This window comes from Dreissena polymorpha, chromosome 10 (genome assembly GCF_020536995.1).
Source record: "Dreissena polymorpha isolate Duluth1 chromosome 10, UMN_Dpol_1.0, whole genome shotgun sequence".
NCBI lineage: Eukaryota > Metazoa > Mollusca > Bivalvia > Myida > Dreissenidae > Dreissena > Dreissena polymorpha.
In genome coordinates, this window is record NC_068364.1 from 65,091,422 (window position 1) to 65,117,054 (window position 25,633).

At 35.2% G+C, this 25,633-nt stretch overlaps 1 protein-coding gene across 1 annotated transcript; it reads left to right on the forward strand.

The window, feature by feature from the left end:
• The first annotated feature begins 517 nt into the window (after positions 1–517).
• LOC127849179 (G-protein coupled receptor Mth-like) lies at positions 518–1,552 on the forward strand. The gene has a single exon (XM_052381900.1). It carries the CDS (start codon positions 518–520, stop codon positions 1,550–1,552), a length of 1,035 nt encoding a protein of 344 aa, XP_052237860.1.
• Positions 1,553–25,633: the final 24,081 nt, after the last annotated feature.

The following is a 25,633-nucleotide window of genomic DNA, read 5'->3' on the forward strand; positions in this document are numbered from 1 at the left end:
GGACATTTATTTCTATGTAACTAACGTCCACAATGTGACGGCATTAATTCAGGATTGTGCCAGTGTATTTAAAAATCATTTAATTGGACATTATAAAATGGAATTCATATCCTTTGATCCGAGATGGTTCGCGCTAAGCATCAATCAAGATCTGGCAACATCTACATTAACAGAGATTGAAAACAGACTGAATAGCGTCCAACTTCAAGAGGCGTTCAAATACTCGCTTAATGATGCATCGAGTGGAAATGCCATATTGCCATTGAATCCAAGATACGGATATGATTGCTATAGAAATTTAATGTTAACACCTTTACAACTTTGTTCACGTATAACAATTACCGCGGACGATGTATCTGAGCTTACACCCGTTTCAGGCGAAACATTACTTACTTATTCTAAGGTCACCATTGATAAAAATGTTGTTACTTTTGACTCGTATATCCGCATGTTGGATGGTAATATATCAGTTTGCTGGGAAGATTACCGGGAAAAACTCTCGAAATATTTTACTAAAATGTCATCAAGTCCTTCGAAAACCAGTACGGTATATGGCTATATCTCTTTAATATGCTTAACAATATCAATAGCCTCGCTGATAGTCATGCTTAGTGTGTATTTGATACTTAAAAACCTTCGAACACTACCTGGCTTAAATATAATGTCACTATCGACACGGTTACTAATGTCCAGTTCGTTGTTGTTTGCTAACAATTTTGTAATTGTTGATATCGAATGGCTCTGTCAAACACTCGGGTTTTTACTGCATTTCACTTTGCTCTCTGGATTCTGTTGGATGTTCATATGCACATTCCACATGATGCGAACATTAACCAGTCTGAAAAGCTTTAACAAGAATGCCCAAAGTTCATACAGAACACACTTAAGATACATGGCTGTCGCGGAATGTTCGGCAATTGTTCTGACTGCTTCTCAAGTATTAGTATCAATGCTAACGGAGAATACACTTGGATATGGTGGTCGTCCTTGTTACCTCACCAATCCTCGGAGTATACTGTTCTTTGTTGCTATACCAATTTCTATAGTGATGGTCGTTAATTTGGTCATGTACATTTCCGTGATCGTGAAAATTATGCGTCTCCCTGAAATGGGCGAGAACAATTCTCGCGAGAAAAATAATCTAAAAATATTCGTGAAGCTGTCGACAATTACTGGTTTGACTTGGATATTTGGGATCGTTTATGAGCTTACCGACGTGGAGCTGTTTAGTTTACTTTTCATACTGTTCAACGCCAGTCAAGGGGTTTTGATTATGTTTTCATTCGTAATCAACAAACGTGTTGCCGGCTTGCTCCGCAAAAAGAATAACTCTGCGTCTAGAGGCTTGTCTACACAGAAGTCAACTCGTTCCGCTACGAAGATGCCCGAGGCTTCCGAACACATGCAGTCAATTCGTTCCGCCACGGAGATTACCGAGGCTTACGAGCACATGAAGTCAACTAGTTCCGCTACGGAGATAACTGAGGATTTCGTGCACATGCAGTCAACAAGTTGCGTTACGTACATAAACAATGCTTCACAACACATATAGTTGTTATAAGACAGAGTTTTGATTAAAAGCAACGCCCTTTAAACACGATACTTTACTGTGGTTTCCTACTTTATTTGCTGTAGACAGAAATGAAAATAGTAAACAAAATACTTGTTGTGAGTTTGTTTGAATTTATTTATTGATTCGTCTTGTTTTTGTATTGAACCTAGCTGACATTATTTTTTTTAATCTTGGTGTTAAAATTTGCTCCGCAGTGAATGGAGACGTCATTATAATTTAATTGTAGCTATCCAAAGTAAAGTTACAGAAAAGTATACGCTCATATTATACGTTGAAACGTTGAAAATATAACGGGTATCAACATTGAATGCATTTTAATGGGCTACACTGCGTTAAAGATTTTCTATTAGAAAATTATTTTAAGCTTTCATGTTGTTATTTTAATTATTTATATCATTTTTATTTTCAGACAATGGTTGCCTAAAAAATGTTTGATATTGTTTTATTGTCAAATAGTGTCACTGAAATCGTTTTAATTTAATAATGTATACATATTCCATATTTATGTGACACTGTAACCAGTAAAATAGTGTTGTTTGATCCTATATATGGATTATATGTTGTGAAGATGTGTATATTGGCAATCGTAAATGTAATACTACTAATTTTTTGCAACCAATATGCGAACATATAGCATGTATGTATTTGAATGTGTGCGTTTTAACTGTATATTTTAATTGTAAAACGGTAATAGAAAATAAAAAGGCGGGGTGGCATATACAATACACTTGAGTGTGAATATATATGTCGACAAACTCGGCAATGTGGCGTGAAATGAAATTTGAAAGGTATTCGTGGAACGTTTCTTCGCCGAATACCTTGAGTAGTCCGCACCGGCTTATCAAGCACGAAACTTTCAGTATTCATGAATGTTTACATTGACAGGAAAAACACCATTACCGGCTCTTTATGTGTGTAGTATACACATGTTTTCAAATTTAGCTGCATACATCTACAGTGCTGTAGCATAGCACTATTTTGCATTAGCCTAGTAATTTCATGTTATATTGATATTAAAGTTTTAACGAAATTACGCGCAACATCGCTGACCATCAAATAAAAATTAGACGTCATTGACAAACAATTAAGAACATCTGTAAATCATACACTGCTTCAGCCAAATTACGTTGATCATCGGTTGATTTCGTACAAAATCATCACATGTTCAATTACTCGGGAAGTCGGAGATGTTTATTCAAAAGCTTATTTATTTCGTAAATGTCCTCGTGGTGCAGCAATAGCGCGTAAGCTATTACTTCTTTGGGTCTCGGATTCTAACCTCAGCGCAGGTAAATCTTTTAACTTTTATCTTTTTCCCATTTATTTTATTTATTAAACACCCACATATTACAGTTTTGTTAGCAATGTAATTTAATGGCATTTTTCAAAAATATGAAACTCTGTGAACAAGTCACCTTTGTTAGTTAGCAGACGATTTTTGACTCAAACTGCGGTACGTTTAAGCAAAAATTACGGGTAAAAAACTGTACTGTTGAGCTTGTTTTAAAATAATATGTATTGAGTTTCGCAGATGTAAAACGATAATAAATATTATTTAAAACCATATATACCATGATAAGATTTGTTATTGTGTTGTCATTTATATAAATGATGTTGCCTGTTGTTTTTTCTTTTGTAAAATTGGTCTGAAATAAAATTACCTGAAATAAAGCAATACATTTGGTTTTATTAATGATAAAGATAAATTAACAATTCCCACTGCCTAATGAAAATTGCCTCCGTGTTGTTCCTAACAAGGGCAACTTTACACATTGAATAATATGCCAATATCTTACTAGGGCTACTTTACACATTTAATAATATGCCGATATCTTACTCCAAAAGAGGGTTACTTTACACATTGAATAATATGCCAAAATCTCACTCCAAAAGAGGGCTACTTTACATTTTAAATAATATGCAAATATCTTACTCAAAAAGAGGGCTTCTCAACCCATTGAATATTATGCCGATATCTTTCTCCAAATGAGGGTTACTTTACAGATTAAATAATATGCCAATATCTTACTCCAAAAGAGGGCTACTTTACACATTGAATATTATATCAATATCTTTCTCCAAAAGAGGGTTACTTAACATATTAAATAATGTGCCGATATCATACTCCAAAAGAGGGCTACTTTACACATTGAATAATATGCTAATATCTTACACCAAAACAGGGCATCTTTACACATTGAATAATATGCCAATATCTTAATCCAAAAGAGGGCCAAAAGAGGGCTACTTTAAATACTGAATGATATGCCAATATCTTACTCCAACATACTTAAAATATAAAATAATGTGCCAATATCTTACTCCAAAAGAGGGCTACTTTAAATATAAAATAATATACAATATCTTAATCCAAAAGAGGGCTACTTTACACATCGAATACTATGCCAATATCTTACTCTAAAAGAAGGATTGTTTAAAGATTAAATAATATGTTAATATATTACTCCAAAAGAGGGCTACTTTACAAATTGGATAATATGCACATACAATACTCCAAAAGACGGCTAATTTACACATTGAATAATATGCCAGTATCATACTCCAAAAGAGGGCTACTATATCTTACTTTGAGACTCTCAATCAGAAGAGTTGGTTGTCTTTTCAAAAGTGTGAAGCAGTGTCTATAAACCACAGGAGGGATAAATATATATATGATATAATAGAAACAAGGAGTGCAACTTCATTTGCCGTTAAACTACACCATCTTTACTGTAAACCATGTAACTCGAACAATTTTTAACGAATCAACTACACTCCGGTTGTTTTCGAAAGCTCATAAATACGGAATATTACGCTAGTCAATTGTTCCATGTGTTTGTATCAGTCGAGTTGCTTGTGTGATGACGTATCTCACGAGAGGCGGAACCTCGAGTGTGATACGAAATAGCGCACGCCACGAGACTGATACAAACACTTGTAACAATTGACTTGCGTAATATTCCTTTTATTATAAACAACGTTCAATCATTAAGTTAAAAAATGAGTTTAAGCGTTCATAATTAACCAAGAAATCTCTTATAATTTTCTGCATTCAAAGTGACGTCATTAAAACTAGTCTGGCTAGTATGATAATACGGCATTGGAAAACTAGCAAGTAGCATAATACGGGAATAATTTCTGTGCAGTTGTATTTTACCGATTGATACAACTTGTATTTTTTGGGAACATAAAGCAGGTATATAATAAAATAATTTATCAGGAAAAATTAACATCAGTACCATTGATCCAGCAGTATTTCGATACCAGCCCTCAGAAGTTGACACTCACGGAATTTTTTTTGGTCGGACACAAGTATGTCCAATATAGCTTCAATTTCCGATCGTTTCAAACAGCAGAAATACAAAGATTACATGACTGTTCGTCATTTAAACGGTTATTTCCCGTTAAATAAACATTAATGAATCGGTAACAATACATTTTATAGTCATTCACAAACCAGCAAAAGTGTTTTTCACTCCGATTTGTAAATAAACAACCAAGATCATTATTTTTTGAAAGGAAGTACGGGAATCCTCTGACGTCATTCAATAAGCATACATTTGCTACGGATCTTTTTATTGGTTGGGCGGAATTTCCCGAAGATCTCCGTAAAAAGGTGAGTGAGAAATTGATGAAAACCGACCAATCGTATTTTGTTTACTCTGTCGTCAACAAAGGGTTTCGAAGAGTCAAAATAAAATTTTCTGTTTAGATGTTGTACTCACGGATCGAAAGACGCGATAAATATAGGATATGGCACGAGTTGTCATACCATACCATATTTTATTAAACGAGTTCAGGAATTTTGTTAGTAAGCAATCATTTGGCGAGATTTCTAACGAATTTCCTGGACGAGTTTAATAAAATATGGTATGATATGACAACGAGTGTCAGATCTTTATTATCACATGCTTTTAAATGAGCAAATTAAATAAATATTTACGCAAACATAATGATAAATCCCGAATGTTGTTTACATTTCGTGACGTCATTTGACGTTGCATTGTCATTTCAGCACAATAACAAAATGCGATTGGTCAATAAACGAAATCTTAGCCAATGAAAACGCTTAAAAATGTTGTATTACACATGTGTAATAAAAAAAAATGTAATGGTTATATAACATGGAAAACAGGGTATGGCATGTGATAAAATGATGTTTACCATACTTTAACAATAGGTATTGTAACCGATTGAAAAATATTTAATGTGTATACAGGTGCTGTTTATCTACCATTTAATGACTTGGTTATTGAGTTTTAGCTCTTTAAGGTAGTGCACCTCTAATGGGCACATATCCAAATATAATCTAATTAATTATTTTCTTAATCAGCATCATTTCACTGAACTACATGCAAATTTGTAGGTAGGCTTTCCATGCTTTTTAAAAAAATATACCGATTTTTTCAAAACCACCCCCACGCTCGGCTTTTGTCCAGTTTATTTTCACCCCTGGGGTATATAAAAGTTCCATAATTCATTCAAATTTCCAAATATGGGCATGCAGTTGGTGTGTACAGATGCTGTAAAGGTGTTTAAAGTTTTAACAAGATGAAATAAGTATTCTTTTACAGACATTTATTTTTTACAAATTTTTATCTATGGAAGAGCACCATGAAATGTAAGTGATTTCAGCCAAGTAAAAATTGGGTCGATTAAAAACAAAGTGTCATAAAATTCAAAATAGTATCATTTAAGTCATATTTTAAACTTAGTTTTTATAGAAACACTATATACAGCATAAATACCAAGAACTAGACAGATTTACCGTTTACTTTTTTAAATAAAAATAAAAATGCAACATGCATGGTTCGTATTTTCAACAGTAAATCACCCAATTTCGCCATAACGTTGTTTTAATTTTAATAATTGAAAAATGTGCATAAAAATTGCAACATATTTAACAATAAATATAGCTTATATGCCATATTAAATCAAATGACGTTAGAAAATAAATAAAACGCGTCGCAAAAAAGTATACGTCGTCGGCCGGATTCGAACCTGCGCGGGAATATCCCAAAAGATTTCTAGTCTATCGCCTTAACCACTAGGCTACGGCACCTAATAGTAGGCTCTTCAACCTTCGAAGAAATCGCGGGAAATCATTAGAGGTGCACTACCTTAAAGTGATCGACGTGGAAAATCTCTATGTGGACTCACTTGCGTCCGACCAAACACGATATTGGAAATGGGTCAATTTTTGAGGGCTGGTATCGAAATACTGCCGCATATATATTTAATTATAATAGTACTATGGGCTTCGCTCCTGTGCTATAAACAGTGAACTATTACGTATAGTATGTACGTTTGAAGATACCATCACAAAAAACAGACTATTTGTCACACAGACTAGCTCTCTCCAATAAAAAAGTCGGTGTGAAAATTGAAATGATGATGACGCCGTTATTTGTTCCTTTTTACAAATAAAGTCTGTATAAAATTGTATATTGAGCATATATTAAACCAATTTTTTATTATTCTTAATTTCTCTCAAATAGTTCATACGGCCAAAACTGTTGTTTTTAAGTGCATTTGAAAATTAGGACATGATCGGGTGTCAAGTCGAACGCGAAATCGTATGTTTCTATTTGTCGGATTTAACCAATTAACAAGAAGACGTTTATAGCCACCTCTGTCTGTTGTGTGTCTATATTTACAGTTAACAAATTCGATAATTTACCCAAGTGCTTTTATTCACTAAAACATTTTTTATATATATAAACCCAAGATTGGTTTATTCAAGCATTAATTGACAACAACATACTTTTGAATTATGCAGCCTACGGTTTGAAATATAAAAAACGTATTGTTTATTATTAATACTTAATAGCATTAACAATGATCATAATAAGATACATTTCTTTAAATTCGTACACATCATGGATTATTGCTTTGGTTATAATCTTATTTGTCGTCATTAATATTTTCGTTGCGTCACTTATCCATCGGTTGAGATGGAAGATTCAATGGTGGTACTACAATAGGCACAGCAAAGATAAAACATCAAACGGATACTCGACCCAAGAAGATTCTTTGGAATTTTCCCGATTCAAATATGACATTTATCTGGACAACGAGGAAGACGCTCGTGAATTCGTACTGGACACGATTAAACCAAAACTCATTGAGCTGGAAGATATTTCGTATTTGTGCATGACGACATTCTGAATGGACTACCGCTTTGTAACGTGCTAACAATATATATTCATGCAAGTTAAGTTATTGTGTTTGTGCATTGAAATGGTTCCAGAGAAAATTTATAGTGGAATACAGTTGCTCATATGACGAATTAAGAAAACTACCCACAGATGGAAGTCCATAACATAGACCATGCTCTACGATTCCGACTCAACGCGAGGTCTTCCTGAGGCTTTACAGCTCTTGCAACAAAATACCTTTATCGATTTTCCTATTAACAGTAGCGAAACAGAAACGACTGCGTTTTGGGGGGATTTTAAAACTAAAGTAAATTTTGTCGACAAAACAATATTATATTGTAATTGTTTATTGATATTGTTTGTCAACAGGGACATCAAATTGTATGACAAAGGAATAATCAATATTTAGGCAAGATAATACCTTGTTAAATGTTACAAATTGATCCGTTTTCCATGGTTTTATTTCTTATCATTTGAAAGTGCTTTGTAGATATGTAGATGCCTCTATTTGTGCGTTTAAAAAGTTATTGGATAATCGCAGCAACGTTGTATTCTTATAAAGTTATAGCTAACAAAATCAATGTGTAAACATTTAAAATGTTAACCGGCATTACATTATACAAAGGATACTAACAACTGTGATTGCAAGATATCAACGTTTACACCGCCCTTAACCGAAAATTCTGAATTCGCTTCTGCTTTATGTCTATCTAAACATTTTTATTTCATACCATCGATTGTTTTATTCAATACCAAATAAAAATCATTGTTAGTATAACAACGATCGTATAAACTTGAGCTCTGTGCTTTTGGTATTTTAAGATGTTCATTTTCAAAAATTGGAGAATCTGTTTTTTAACTACGGAAGAATAAATCGTCAAAACATGCGATAGCTGATAATTATAAATGGAAAAAGGGAGGAAATAATAGGATAAATATAATATAATATAAGTTTTGGATAAATATCAAGTTTATCATGCTCGGCAAGCCTCGCGCTACCATGGTTCTAAGCCTCGCATAATAAACTTGATCTTAATCCAAAACTCAACTAATATTCGCTATTTATACAGAACAAAGTCAGCGGATTAACTGACCTGTATGCTCCTTTCACAATGAATATAATAAATAAGCACACGTTAGTACAATTACACAATATTTATTTTACAGTAATAGTGATCTCTGACTTGTCTGATTTAAGATATTTCAATCTTCATTTTCGTGTTTTTTTCAGAAGCTTTACTATATAAACGTGTATTTTCTACGTGTTCCTGAAGTGAATGATCTGTGAAAGATTCCATATAAAATCAAGCAACTACATAACTAAATTTATCCTGATTTTGGATCAAAAGCACTTTATGCTTCTGGGAGAATTGTATCGTGATTCAAATATGTCATAAAATATTAAATATGACGGGCTCCGGGATCACATGTCGATAACGTATTCAAGTGATTAAAGGCGGCTCACTAACCGATATCAATGTTATTGACCATACGATTAGTGAGCACGTTTTCGTATCCCCGTTGGAATATAATTAATTCATAGATAATTACATATTGTTTTCAGTCTGTGACCACGGCTTTACGTCTAGTCGCCAAGGACCGTTTAGTTTGTTGATAGCCACCATGCGTGTCATCACATAATTCCGCATTTAGACAAACAAATGGATGTCCAATTGGTAAAAGTAATGATTGCGATCAGAAACCGCGTTGAACTGAAAGGTTGATTGAAAATTCACTAATATTCCGTTAAACGACACACTTGGGAAGACAGACACGCCTGCACATAATTCTGCATTTACACAAACACATTCATTTTCAATCGGTAAAAGTAATGATTGCGATCAGAAACCGCGTTGGACTGAAAGGTTGATTGAAAATTTCACTAATGTTCCACGGCGTTAAACTGAAAGGTTGATTGAAAATTCACTAATGTTCCGTTAACGACACACGTGGGGGGTGGGGGCAGAATCGTAGTTCAAATTTAGTTTTTTACTTTCGTAAATGACGCGTTTAGTTGCTGATAGTCATGTTCATAAATATATGCGCATGTTGTGTTGGACCGTCAGTTCAATGCCTCATCATGACCCGAAGATAGGACGAAAATGGAGTTCGCAAATAAGGAATTTTATTTTATACTTCTGGGCAGTGTTTTCATGCTTCTGTGCTCACATGTCTTTGCTGAGTCAATATTTTCAAACGGCAGATATTCCGGTGAAAATGATAGTTTTGTTGAGACTCTGGTGGAGGACTTTGGTCGACTATGTCCGTTCACAGACCAGTGTTACCGTACAGCTGATGCCTCCAATAATCGGACTTTCCACGGGTACAAGATTCCTTGGAGCAGAACATGTAGGTGTAAACAAGAGTGTGGAAACGAATGTTGTACCGATTATCTAGTATCATCTTTCTCGGAGCCGTAATTATTTCGTATAAAGCACGATCCAATCGAGTGTATTTACCCGCAGTTTCGTCCGTATACACTTGTGAGCCACAACTATAAAGCAACGTATAAGATGGTATCCCACTGTTCTATGGATTTTAGCGACGAACAAGAAACGCGAAGGAAATGCGAAAAGGACTATCATGAATTTAACTTTGATGATTCGTTTGCTATGTTAATGCCCTTGACTTCGTTTCAAAACAACACTGTGCCATTCAAAAACATGTACTCTGCAATATGCAACTACGCTGATGTGAGTCGTCTGTTAACGTGGCTACCGATGTTAAATTGTGAAACACGCGTAGATGATATTTTGGAGAGTCCAAATGACATTCCGGGTTTTCTATCCGCTCGGCCTTATTGCAACGTCTTTTTCCAAAGTCCATACAACACGAAAGTATATCCCGAAACTTGCGAGATGATAATTAACAAATGCAACATCACTGGGAAATGGCGAGACTACGACCGTTTCACCGAAATGGCGTGTCGTTTATACACGTCGCTTTTTAATGACAAATACAAAAAATACAAAAACGTACACTGCTTTATGTGCAACGGACGTATCGAGTCTGAAGTGAAGGAAACTTGTGAGTTTGAGATAAATGTTTCAGCAGCACCCCCGTTTTAACCATTCACGGTTGTCCTTGACTTTAAAAGAAAGGAAGGTTTGCACACAGAATACATAGCCGATAAGTCGTTATTGGACGACTCATGTGGTTCTGACGCCGTGCTTGATCCTTATAAGGTATAAACATTTATAAATCCCTAGATGAACAATGTTTGGTTGAAGAAAACGGCTAATTTATTGATTTAACAATATTATATTGTAATTGTTTATTGATATTGTTTGTCAACAGGGACATCAAATTGTATGACAAAGGAATAATTAATATTTAGGCAAGATAATACCTGTTAAATGTTACAAATTGATCCGTTTTCCATGGTTTTATTTCTTATCATTTGAAAGTGCTTTGTAGATATATAGATGCCTCTATTTGTGCGTTTAAAAGGTTATTGGATAATCGCAGCAACGTTGTATTCTTATAAAGTTATAGCTAACAAAATCAATGTGTAAACATTTAAAATGTTAACCGGCATTACATTATACAAAGGATACTAACAACTGTGATTGCAAGATATCAACGTTTACACCGCCCCTTAACCGAAAATTCTGAATTCGCTTCTGCTTTATGTCTATCTAAACATTTTTATTTCATACCATCGATTGTTTTATTCATTTACCAAATGAAAATCATTGTTAGTATAACAACGATCGTATAAGTTGAGCTCTATGCTTTCGGTATTTTAAGATGTTTATTTTCAAAAATTGGAGAATCTGTTTTTTAACTACGGAAGAACTAAATCGTCAAAACATGCGATAGCTATAATTATAAATGGAAAAGGGGCGGAAATAATAGGATAAATATAATATAATGTGAGTTTTGGATAAAGATCAAGTTTAACATGCTCGGCAAGTCTCTCGCTACCATGGTTCTAAGCCTCGCATAATAAACTTGATCTTAATCCAAAACTCAACTTATATTCGCTATTTATACAGAACAAAGTCAGCGGATTAACTGACCTGTATGCTCCTTTCACAATGAATATAAAAGATAAGCACACGTCAGTACAATTGCACAATATTTATTTTACAGTAATAGTGATCTCTGACTTGTCTGATTTAAGATATTTCAAACTTCATTTTCGTTTTTTTTTTCAGAAGCTTCACTATATAAACGTGTATTTTCTACGTGTTCCTGAAGTAAATAATCTGTGAAAGATTCCATAGAAAATCATACACACTCCCGCTGAACTACGTTACAATGAGAAGTGCGTCTGTACGACAACGCGATACGGCGTCATAACTACAACGGTTACAGCGTCTTGACAGTTATAGACATACTCACGCGTTTACTTAGGTAAATTCTTTGTTTAAACTAACACGTAAAACGGGATATGGCATTTATTTTCATATGTTAATGTTTCTTTACTCGCTTCTTAAGCTATCAAGACATTTTCTAGCGCGAAATCATGATAAAAGAAAGAAGTTCAAGCTAAAAACATAAAAAAATCCAATTAATTCGTTGTTTCTGGCTTGCAGTTTCTGTCACGATGATTATTTTCAATGATTTGTATCAAGTTTACTCTTTTACAAACAGGTGATGCCCATGTGTATACTATTATTGATGAGTTCTATCCGATTTTGCAAACAAAGTTGTAGCATGCCAACTCCGTGTACATGTTACGGTATCTTCTCTTACAACAAAGGCATGTTACGGTGTCTTCTTCACAGCGTTACAGCGCCTGCAGGAAGTCAAATTTTCAACCATGAAGATTTCGTTCCACGATAGTAGCATTTTGGACGTGAGAATGGAGGTCGTCATTAATAGCAACAACAACAGTTACTAATTACCTCAATTACTGTAAAGAATTTAACAGGAGTGTAGAAAATATTTCACACCACGAAAGTGGGGAATTCAATAACATATTAAGGTTATTTAAAAGCAATCCTTCATTTGGGTAATATTTATTTGTATTTTTTTATAGCGTTTTTTTTAATCAATCAGTAATACAATTTTTAAATATTTTGTACATTTATTATCAGATAAAAATAATAGTAAAAATATTTAATTAAAGACTGAATTAATCTTAGAATCGCAAATTCATTAATATTTGCTTACGTTTTTTTTTTAAAATAAATCAGCACTACAATATTTTACAAGACATTGAACATTTGTTAATAGCATTAATCTAAATTGAAGATCTTCTATTAATTCAGTCTTTAAAGCGAGACTATACGATTTTATATGTGTTAAATTGTAATATATTGATAAAATATGTTACAATAATACAAATAGGCAAAAAAAATTATACATTGAAGACAAATGTCATAAAATGCAGCAAAGATAAAGTAGCGCCCCGAGCCGATTGTGACGAAGATATTTCGTACATATTTTCCTACAATAACCGAAGCATTCGTCTTTTTAGTTAGTGTTCGTGTGTCGTATGAATAGATATCGTTGCAGGAATTTTAAATGAACCGTTACACAAAATTTAGATTCACATCGTACATGCATGATTTACATGCTGGCGAATTCGACTGTACAGAAATTTTCGATTTCAGAATTAAATATCTGGCTTATTTCGCAATTTTTGACACATATTCTTCTTAACTTTTATTTTAATTTATATTGAAATATATGTATAATAAGTTTTTTTACACATTTTATATAAATTCATAAATATTGACAACATCGTATAGTCTCGCTTTAAATCAACATTTATTATTACTATTTTTTTTTAAATAAATGCACTGTAGTGTTGTGTGTAAATGAATAGTTGAATGTAACCTGTGGTGTTTTGTACGACTAAGAGTTTTGGTAATGAACGCTTTCTGGTAGCATGGTCTTGTTGTCTTTAAACCCGTAATTGGCCATTTATAACGTGCTTGTACGAGCTACAACACTAAACTGGCGACGAGGATGGCCAACCTTCCTCCATTTCCTTCGTTCAACATCCATGACAGCGGCGACACGTCAAATTCTTCGTCAAATTCAGCCGGCGTACGGTGGCGTAAGTGGACGGAAAAATTAGACAATTTAATCTGTGCACTAGACATTGATATTGACAAGCGCAAAAAGGCTCTCCTTCTGCATTACTGTGGCGAAGAGTGTTTCGACATATATGACTCGTTCACTGATGAACAAAAAGGGGTAGGTTCTACTAAAACTGTACAGAATGAAAACGGTGATAACATAGAAACCTCTGACGAATATGGAAAATTGTGTTCCTCATTCAAAAACTATTTCACTCCGAAACAGAATCTTACCTACGAAATCTATAAGTTTAGGCAGTCGAAACAAGAATCTGGTGAGTCGATCGACACCTTTTACACAAGGTTAAGAACCCTTGCAGCGACATGTGAATTTCACAACAAGGACACTGAGATCCTTAACCAAGTTATACAAGGATGCACGTCTACACGCATCAGACGTCGAGCTCTGCGAGATAACTTTACTCTTGACAGACTTATTGAAGAGGCTCGCGCATCGGAGGTTTCCGAGGTTAGAGCGTCTGACATGGAGGGACGGCAAGCAGCTAACGCTAACGCTATCCACACTATCCCTGGTGGTTCGCGTGGTCGTGGTGTATCTTCGCGTGGTCGTGGTGTGTCTTCGCGTGGTCGTGGTGTGTCTTCGAGTGGTCGTAGTGTATCTTCACGAGGTCGTGGTTTCTACAACAACCCATCCCAGGCATCAAGAACTGGCACTGACTGTCGTAACTGTGGTGGCAAACATGTAGACCGGAAGTGTCCGGCATTTGGGAAGAAGTGTCATCATTGTGGCAAATTAAATCATTTTCAAACAGTTTGCAGATCAAGATTACAACATGTGAACTATACAGAAGCCAGTACTTCAGAAGCTACACAAAAAAGTTCTAGTGATGAATCTGTATTTAACCTTTGTTGTACAAATTCTAGCATACCCTCTGTTTGTGTTAATATTTTTAACAGTGATGTTAAATTTTTGATTGATACTGGTTCTAGTGTAAATATAATGAATGAAAATATTTACAATAACATGTGCAGCAAACCTTCTCTTCAACAGCCTGTACCATTGATTTTTGCATACGGTGCATCTCAACCTTTAGATGTTAAGGGTTATTTTAGAACAACCATCAATTATAAGGGTAAAACAGTTACTGCTGACATGTATGTTGTAGGTAACACTGACTCTAGGCAGTCCAGCTGTCTCCTTGGGGCCAAAACTGCTCAAGCTCTGGATATTGTTCAGTTTGCATTTTCTTCGTTTGCAGCTTCAAGTTCTATTCCAGATCAGTACCCTTCTCTGTTTGATGGCAAGATGGGCAAGATAGAGGGCATCTCTGTGAAACTGCACATTGATCATGATGTTCCCCCAGTGACACAGCGTCATAGGCGAATTCCATTCCATGTACGCAAAGATGTTGAGGCTGAACTCAAGCGTCTTGAAGACCTTGATGTTATTGAGCCTATTTCAGGTCCCACACCCTGGGTAAGCCCCGTTGTAGTTGTCCCCAAAAAGTCAAAAGGTGTTCGTGTTTGCATTGACATGCGTGAGGCTAACAAGGCTATCTCTAGGGAGAAACACCCTATGCCAACTGTGGAAGAACTTATGTCAGATTTGAATAGTTCTACAGTATTCAGCAAACTTGATCTGTCCAACGCATATCACCAACTTGAACTTGATGAGTCCAGCAGGTACATCACTACTTTTGTCACTCATGTTGGTTTACGGCGCTACAAACGTCTATTGTTTGGTGTGAATGCTGCATCTGAAATTTTCCAGAAGACGGTTGCAGACCTCCTTGCTGACATCCCTGGTGCAAAGAACTTGGCAGACGACATCATTATTCATGGTAAATCTCAGTCAGATCATGATCGAGCACTTAGCCTTACATTGGAGCGACTGAACAGATGTGGTGCCAAACTCAACAGAGATAAATGTGTCTTTTCTGTAAACAAAATCTCTTTCTTTGGCCATGTTTTCAGCGATACAGGTGTTTCGGCTGATCCAGAAAAAATTAAGGCTATTGTAGGTCACTCAGCTCCTCAAAACCCAGCTGAAATAAGATCTTTCCTTGGCATGACGCAGTATGTTTCTCGATACATACCTCACTATGCAACCATGACTGAGCCACTCAGACGTCTCACTAGGCAAGATGTTCCTTGGGATTGGTCAAGTGATGCCCAAAATGCTTTTGATAGTTTGCGATCTGCTCTGTCTAGTACTAAGGTGATGGCTTACTTTGACCAGAACAAGTCAACTGAGGTTCTTGTTGATGCATCCCCTGTTGGAGTCGGAGCGATTCTCACTCAGGAAGGTAGAGTTATATGTTACGGAAGCCGTGCACTCACAGACGTGGAACAGCGATATTCACAAATAGATCGTGAGATGTTAGCTGTTGTTTATGGTGTTGAGCACTTCCATCTGTATCTCTTTGCTTCTGAATTCAAGGTGATCACAGATCACAAACCCCTTCTAGGTCTTGTGAACAGTCGTAAACCTGCTTCTGCGCGCATTGAGAGATGGCGTCTTCGGTTGATGCCGTATCAGTTCACACTCGAGTATCGTCCAGGTAAAGATGACCTGAATCCTGCTGACTATATGAGCAGGCACCCATTCACGAAGCCAAAACGTGATAATGCAGCTGAGGCTCATGTTGCTTTCATTGTCCAGAAGGCAGTACCGAAAGCTATGTCCTTACAGGAGATTCAAACCGCAACCAGAGAGGATGCTACACTGCAGAAAGTTATGACAGCCATTCAGTCCGGCAACTGGTCTCACTCCGATTGTACGTCCTTTGTCAGGTTTCGAGATGAGTTTTCGATAGTAGATGGTGTTATTTTGCGTGACCACCGCATTGTTGTTCCCGCTTCCTTGCAGCAGCATGTTGTCGAAATTGCTCACCATACCCACCAAGGCATGGTTAAGACAAAGCAACTAGTTAGGGAGAAGGTGTGGTTCCCCGGCATTGATAAGATGGTTGAGGATGCGGTTAGATCTTGTATCCCATGTCAGGCTTCATATCCCGGTCCAAACAAACGAGAACCTATCTGTCTTACAAAGCTTCCTTCTAAGCCATGGGAAGAAGTTGCTGTTGACTTTGCAGGTCCTTTCCCATCTGGCCAATACTTGCTTGTTGTAATGGATGAACACAGCTGGTTCCCAGAAGTGGAGATTGTTTATTCGACAGCTGCCAGAGTTGTTGTACCTAGATTGAAGTCTATCTTTGCTCGACAAGGATTTCCCTCTGTCCTGAAGTCAGACAATGGTCCTCCATTTCAGGGACAGGAATTTGCAGAGTTTGCTTCTACTTGTGGGTTCAAACACCGAAGAATTACTCCTCTTTGGCCTGAGGCCAACGGAACTGTAGAAAGGTTTATGGCCACACTTAACAAGTTTGTTAGGGCTGCAGTTGCTGCGAACCGTGATTGGAGAGATGAACTTCATGATTTTCTCATGCACTATAGAGCAACTCCCCATACATCCACTCAGATATCCCCCTTTGAAGCCCTTGTTGGGAGAAAGATGAGTATGGGACTACCTGAAATCTCAAAGCCTGTCTATCCTGTTTCTGTCTCTACTCGTTTGGCGATAAATGATGCAAACAGTAAGCAAAAGATGAAACAGTATGCAGACAGCAGACGTCACACAAGTCCGTGTACATTGATAGCAGGTGACCAGGTGCTGGTCAAACAGCGTAAGGTTGACAAACTTACACCTCCATATAACCCTGACCCTTACACAGTCAAAGAGAGACGTGGAAGCATGGTTATCGCTGATAGGAATGGTCATACCATTACTCGCAATTCCTCACATTTCAGACCTGTTAATGCTAGTATTCCTGATCCTGATCCTGAGGGTGAACCTGAAAGCATTGTTGAATGTCCAGTCCCTCAGTTACCTGAGCTTGGTTCGAGTCAATCTGATTTGTCTCCTACAATGACTCCTGTTCCCTTGCGCAGAAATCCACCTAGAGCAGCGGGAATGCCTAAGAGACTCTGTGATTTTGAACTGACATAGGTTAGCAGTGTCTGTTTTATTCAAGATCATGGTATTTGAAAAACCATTGGAAGTTTTGATATAAGTTTAATTTTTGTTTAAATTGTTAACATTGTTAAATGATTGTTTTATCAATGTAAAATAATAATCATTTTACGCCATGATCATTTATAGGCAATGACAAGCTATTAAACTTAAGACATTAGGATTAAGTTAATAACATTATATTGTTGTATAATAATTAAACAAAGTATCAAAAGGATTTCCCATTAAGCATATGGCTGCTAATGTTTATTGTCTAGTCAAGTAATCTTTGATTATATGCCTGAACCATGAGTGTATGTTGAATGTGAGTTGTTTATTATTACCATTATGACTTACCTCCCACATAAATACTTATGCTTTGAACAATTGTGTGAAACTTTAGATTTCCTTGATATGTTTAAGTAAAGAAACTTTTATCAGAGTTATTATGAGAGTGGAGATTTGATTAATCTATAAGGACTGTGAAGTTTTGTGTTTTATTTACATGGACATTGAAACAAATTACTTTGATTACTTATTCTTTTAAAATGTTGCTCAGTAATTTGTTTAATTTAACTTTATGCAGTTTTTCTTTAAAGGTGGGGAGGAATGTAGTGTTGTGTGTAAATGAATAGTTGAATGTAACCTGTGGTGTTTTGTACGACTAAGAGTTTTGGTAATGAACGCTTTCTGGTAGCATGGTCTTGTTGTCTTTAAACCCGTAATTGGCCATTTATAACGTGCTTGTACGAGCTACAACACTAAATGCACCAAATCTTTAAAAAATTTAGTATTGATTTATTTAAATCGAAAATTTACTTTCAATAAAGTTACATTTTAAATTCAATCTACTTTTTTTGGTTTGGTACCTAAAATTATTCTTTTTAAAAAGTTCAGTGGTAGCTCATTCATGCCCCTTAATTCTTTACTGTAGGCATTGCATTAATTAATCAATTAACAATTACTCACCAGTTTGCAAATATATGCCCCTGATGTAAGACAATAATAGGTGGCATTAAAAAACCATTGCAGGTATACCTCTATAAAAATCCATTTTACCGAACCCTCCACAACATTCACTATCATTGTGTCACACCGGTCTTACTGACCTGTGTGAATGCGCGCTAAGCATTGTGGGAAACGGACTTTTTTCCATCATGGCGTTGGTAAACATAATAAACACGGAAGTGAAAAATGGTAATTAATTATTATCAAAAACAGGCCCCATCAAACCGGGCCAGCTGTAATATATACATGGATGCAATTTGTGCTTCAAAAGGAGCCACTTTTCATGTCAGTCTATTGTTTGTAAGAATAACTAAACACGTAACTTAGACTAACTAAACACGTTGCAAGACTGAATCTTCGAAATAGTAAATAAATCAAAATCATAAATATTTATAATTAAATACCTGCTGAAATTTGAGAACGTAAACGATTTAAAATAAACGCTGTGAACATTACAAAGAATCTTGCATGTAGGCCTCATGTGTGAGAGGATTAATCAGGGATAAAATAAATGGAGTTCAAAGGATCTAACATTTTGAGGAGGACGTCATGGTATCTTGGACATTTGGCACTTTCATATATTTATTTAGTAGATACTGAAAATGCTGAATGTGCTAATTGCAACATCAAAGACGAGCAGGTGAGATTTTTACAGCTTTATTTTTCTTGACATAATGTTGTATGTTTTCCATTTCATTTATATGGCGCTCTAGTCTTATTTATAAGACGCGCAAAGAATTTAGAGATACTTTTTATATGGGCTAAATTCTTTGCTCCAAATATTACCCATATAAAAAGTAGCTTAATATTTAAGAGCGTCAAAAATTTGGACTAATGGCGCTCAATTTTAGCTCGGCTGTTTTCGGGGAAAACCCTAGGTATTGTCATAGCTTGTCGTCAGATGTTCGCGTCGTGTTAAAACCTTTACATCGGCTCTAAAATCAAAGTGCTTCCACCTATAACATTGAAACCTCACATGTATATGCACCGTGATGATTTCTTCACACCACACCCATTTTGGGGTCACTCGGTCAAAGGTCAAGGTCACTAACCTCTAAAAACTCTTTTTATAAATTTCATTTATTCAAAACTGCCTCGCAGCCTAGCTTGGCACCCATAATGTGGTGCTCTTGTTTATATATAATTTTAAAAATGCATTAATAACCAGAATAGTTTTTGCATGTATAAATAAAAAGATACAGCCATGAACAGTGTGTTTTAATTTTTAATAAATATGCTTTGATTGCGTATATGCAAAACAATGAAGTCCATATATTGTGAACCCATAATGTGGTGCTCTTGTTGATATATAATTTTAAAAATGTATTAATAACCAGAATAGTTTTTGCATGTATAAATAAAAAGATACAGCCATGAACAGTGTGTTTTAATTTTTAATAAATATGCTTTGATTGCGTATATGCAAAACAATGAAGTCCATATATTGTGAACTGATTTTTAAAATGTTGAATGTCACACATTGCGTACCAGTCCGTTTATGTACCGGCACTTTATGTACCACTATCTGACACTTTATGTACCATATTTATAATACAAAGAGATAACTAATTTAATATGAATGTGTGTTATTGATGAAATGTATTTTGTGCGATAGTATTTATGAATTTAGACTTATAAATTGGCCATAGATTTTATATTTTGTCAGATTGTCTAAGTGTCACTGAGTGTCTTAGTTTAATTTATTAGCCCAAGTTCATGTAGTACTTAATAAATGATTTATTAGTCTTACCTGAAATTGAAGTAAATTATAAAAATTCATTTGTCTCTTATCTTATCCTGACTAAGGATTATAAAGTCTAAAATGTTTGTATTACATTGTATAATTGAAATGTGATACTTTGAAGAGAAGAGAGAATGACCTTAATGTTCAAACTGTAAAAAATCAAATTATTTCCTTCTTTAGACTTTAATCATGTTTTGAGAATGACCTTTATTCATTAGGACTGCTATGAATGAATGGACAATAACACCTATATTTTATGTAGGTGATAAATAAAGTTTCAAAGTACCGGTAGTACATAAAAGGTCTGGTACATGTACATAAGGTGTTGCACCCTAAAATGTTCATGGTATCAGTGTTTAAATAATGTAGTGTTTCTTATTATGTATTGCTTAGGTTGTTTTGTTTCAAATTTCAAATCTGCATTTATTTTAAAGCATTTTCAGTCATTTTGTGAATTCCATGTTTTTTGTAATAAGGTGAATTATGTTGTACATGGCGTCAAATATTAATTCATGGTCGCTATGGTGTAGAGAATGATGTCAGCTGGGCATGGGTTCGATCAATACTCTGGGAGTTCTCATTATCGTCTCCATGGACAACAAGTTCTGGTGTACCAAGTACTGAAGTAGTAGTAGTAGTAGTAGTGGTGGTGGTGGTAGTAGTAGCAGTAGTAGTAGAAGTAGTAGAAGTAGTAGTAGTAGTAGTAGTAGTAGTAGTAGTAGTAGTAGTAGTAGTAGTAGTAGACTAGTAGTAGTAGAAGTAAGATCAGTAGTAGTAGTCGTAGTTGTTCTTGTTGTAGTAGTAGATAATTAATTAATTAGTAGTAGTAGTAGTAAGAGTTGTTATGGTTGTGTTTGTATTTGTATTGAATTCTGATAATACAACACAATTATGCTGCTGCTAACGATGATGATGATGAATATGATAATGCTGCTGCTGATTGTAATGATGATTATATAATGGGACTTCGGTATTATAAAATTTGTGAGGTTCAAACACAAAACCTGTTGGATAATAAAACTTCTCATTTTATGACAAAAGAGCTAGATTGTAGAGTAAAAAATAAGTATCAAATTCCCTAATAGGAAAGCTACCATTAAAGGACCATGACTTGTGGGCTTCATCAAAAGCAATGCATGAAACAGTTATATCTCTTTCAAATGCACTCAATATTGCTGTTCCAATTGATATGCTCAGAAATGCTTCTGGATGGGCATACATCAATGAGTACTTTCCTTCAGTTATTTCTTCTAAAGACACATTAACAACACTGTCGCCCTTAGCAGGAATTCCGGATGCGCCCCCTAAGATATTCCCTCCCCAGACATTTCCCCCATTTTAGTTTTAGTGCTTACATTACCCACCCCCCCCACCCCACAATAAATTTATAATGGTTTGGTTGAAGTATAATCTTGATTTATTATCAAAATGATTATTTTGCTTATGTAATCTTATGTAATTAACTTTTTATATAAAGCAGCTTGTTTGTTGTTTTCTTTGGATTAATCATTCATTATTTTTGTTAAACTGTTTAAGGAGTGCATGTAAATCATTAGTAAGACGTGCGTGTTGGTGTACTAGAGGAATACTAGAGGAATACATGAGATATTCTCAAAATCTTACACAAAATTTTTAGCTCATCTATTTTTTGAAAAAAAAATTATGAGCTATTGTCATCACCTTGGCGTCGGCGTCTGCGTCGGCGTCCGGTTAAGTTTTGCGTTTAGGTCCACTTTTCTCAGAAAGTATCAATGCTATTGCATTCAAACTTGGTACACTTACTTACTATCATGAGGGGACTGGGCAGGCAAAGTTAGATAACTCTGGCGTGCATTTTGACTGAATTATGTGCCCTTTTTATACTTAGAAAATTGAAAATTTTGGTTAAGTTTTGCGTTTAGGTCCACTTTTTTCAGAAAGTATCAATGCTATTGCATTCAAACTTGGTACACTTACTTACTATCATAAGGGGACTGGGCACGCAAAGTTAGATAACTCTGGCGTGCATTTTGACAGAATTATGTGCCCTTTTTATACTTAGAAAATTGAAAATTTTGGTTAAGTTTTGTGTTTTGGTCCATTTTATTCCTTAAGTATCAAAGCTATTGCTTTCATACTTGCAACACTTACTAACTACCGTAAGGGGACTGTGCAGGCAAAGTTATGTAACTCTGACTGGCATTTGGACGGAATTATGGGCCCTTTATACTTAGAAAATTGAAAGTTTGGTTAAGTTTTGTGTTTTGGTCCACTTTACCCCTAAAGTATCATAGATATTGCTATCATACTTGGAACACTCGCAAACTATCATAAGGGTACAGTAAAAGGACAAGTTGCATAACTCTGGATGTCATTTTTACGGAATTATGGCCCTTTTTTGACTTAGTAACTTTGAATATATGGTTAAATTTTGTGTTTCGATCCACTTTACTTCTTAAGTATCAAGGCTATTGCTTTCAAACTTCAAATACTTTCATGCTATCATGAGGTTACTGTACCTGGCAAGTTGAATTTTACCTTCACCTTTGAATGACCTTGACTCTCAAGGTCAAATTATTAAATTTCTCTAAAATTGCCATAACTTCTTTATTTATGATTAGATTTGATTGATACTTTGACAAAACTACTCTTACCTGACATACCACAATAGACTCCACCCAAACCATCGCCCGTGCCCCCCCCCCAACCCCCTCCCCCTATTTTTTTTTTTTTTTAAGATCATCTCACAAATGACCACCACACCCTCACACTATACCCCCCCCCACCCCACCCCCTCCCCAATTTTTTTTTTAAACGGTTAAAAAACAAAACTATTTATTTTGATTATGTTTGAAATACCGTCCAACCATCGCACCCAAGAATCCCCCACCTCCCCTCCCCCCCACCCGAATCCCCCCCCCCCTATTTTTTTTTTTTTTTTTTGTAAGATCATCTCACAAATTACCACCACACCTTCACACTATACCCCCCCACCTCACCCCCCCCCATTTTTTTTTATGAAACGGTTAAACAACAAATATTTATTTTTATTATTTTATGTTTGAAATACCGTCCAACCATCGCACCCAAGAATCCCCCCCCCCCACCCCCCCCCCCGATTTTTTTTTTCCTTTTTTTCGCATTTTTGGAAGAAAATGTAATAAATGTCCACACCCCCACACAATGCACCGCTCTTCACTCCACCCCTCCCTCCTTTGTGATTGAAAATGAGAGTCCCTTCACCTTTAAAAAGAAAATAGATGAGCGGTCTGCACCCGCAAGGAGGTGCACTTGTTAATATAATTAAATAGGTTCAATTGATGAATTAATTCAGTTTGAGTCAACTTGGGCTGGGTTGTGGAACTATAGTTATTTGTTGTTTTTAATCCAATTAAATAGGGTACTATGTAACTGTCAAAGAAAATATGCATTCATACGCATATAAGCCAAGTTTTGGATGTCACTGATATTTTCAATTTTACTAGTACCTAATTAAGACTAATTAAAACAGAATTGGACTTTCCTTGCAAAGTATTTATTATTAATAATAAAATAAGCTAATGTAATCAAAACATATTGATATTTTAATAATTTAACTCAATGATATTAATAATATTTAAATTTGCCCAAAAAACTAGGGCAGGTAGATAGGAAGGATTTTTTTTTGGAAAACCAACAGTGTTGTCAGTGTAAAATATTTGTAAAGCTTCTTCAATTTCAGTTTTAAATTTTATGACCTGCAACATATTCTATGCTACTTTATTTTACTATGGTAAGTCATTAAAGTGTTTTTTTTTCAACTATATAATGTGCTAATCTCATATAATGAATTACTACCCCATTTAAAGATGACACCTAATCTAAATTTATTAATACAATAGTTATAATTGTTTTATTGTAACATACTATTCCACTAAAAATGACCATCATAGAACATCAATGTTGTGCTGATACTAAAATTTTAATTGATCTCAATTATTTAAAGAAAAAAATCTATCAGGCACTTATAAAAAATATATAATTAGGGTGTCAAAATTTAACAAACTGAACAAGTCAATTTGAATTTCTCTTGCAATGCAAATGGAGCCACTTGAAATACCAAATTGTTCCCATACAAGTCGGCAATATAGCTATGACATTGTGTCTATTCATAACATGCATCAGATACACCTTCTGAAACTTTTAAAGCGGTTTTGAAAACGCTATTTCATTGCAAACTTTCGTCAATAAAGGATACATGTTGTTATACAACCGAAAGTAAAAGTACAGTTTAAAAAAATGAATAAAGAGCGAAATTGTTGAAAACTTACGAAAATTTTAATTGATACTAACATAGAACCGTAAGACTGAACAAAATTATACTTAACTTTTAAATCATAACATGAAAATTTACTTATATGGCAAATTCTTCATTTATGCGCGGACTTCTTTGTGTCGTAGTCATAAATGCCTCCAAATGGAGGTGCGTGATGCGTCTAAGTATAGAGGTGACAATAACGTAGTGACGTCACCATTTATGTATAGAATGCATTCACTATATCAATACAATTTACCGAACTTGCTATTTACCGAAACCTCTAGTACCCGTCGATACTATACCGTAACCTTAAACATGTTGTAGTAAATGCATTGTAACACTCTCTGTAAGACGCCGTAACATTTTAATTCATCAAAATATATCTCGTAACACTTACATGCAGTTAATTTTGAGACAGATCTTGATAAGATTCATTCAATATTCGTTCTTGCTTACGTTTGTTTGCATTTTCTTCTGTTTAATGTCAGACTTTAAATTATATTCCAATGATTTTATGAGTTGTCTATACTGGTCTGTAACACTTCAAAGATATCGATAACATAGGAATAAATAGCATGGCAAGCTGTGAAAGAGGAACACATTATCCGTATTTAAATAAACATTGGCTTACACATATAAAAACTATTGAAAATTACCGTTATTATTATTTATTTCAACAACGTCTCGTATCGTCATCAAACTGTGGAAAGACGCCGTAACCGTTGTAGTTATGACGCCGTTTCGCGTTGTCGTACAGACGCACCTCTCATTGTAACGTAGTTCAGCGGGAGTGATACAGCTACAGAACTAAATTTATCCTGATTTTGGATCAAAAGCACTTAATGCCTCTGGAAGCATTGTATCGT

Bases quoted from the DNA above. Each gene is read 5' to 3' on its own strand.
- LOC127849179 (XM_052381900.1), top strand. From the start codon at position 518: ATGTCATCAAGTCCTTCGAAAACCAGTACGGTATATGGCTATATCTCT.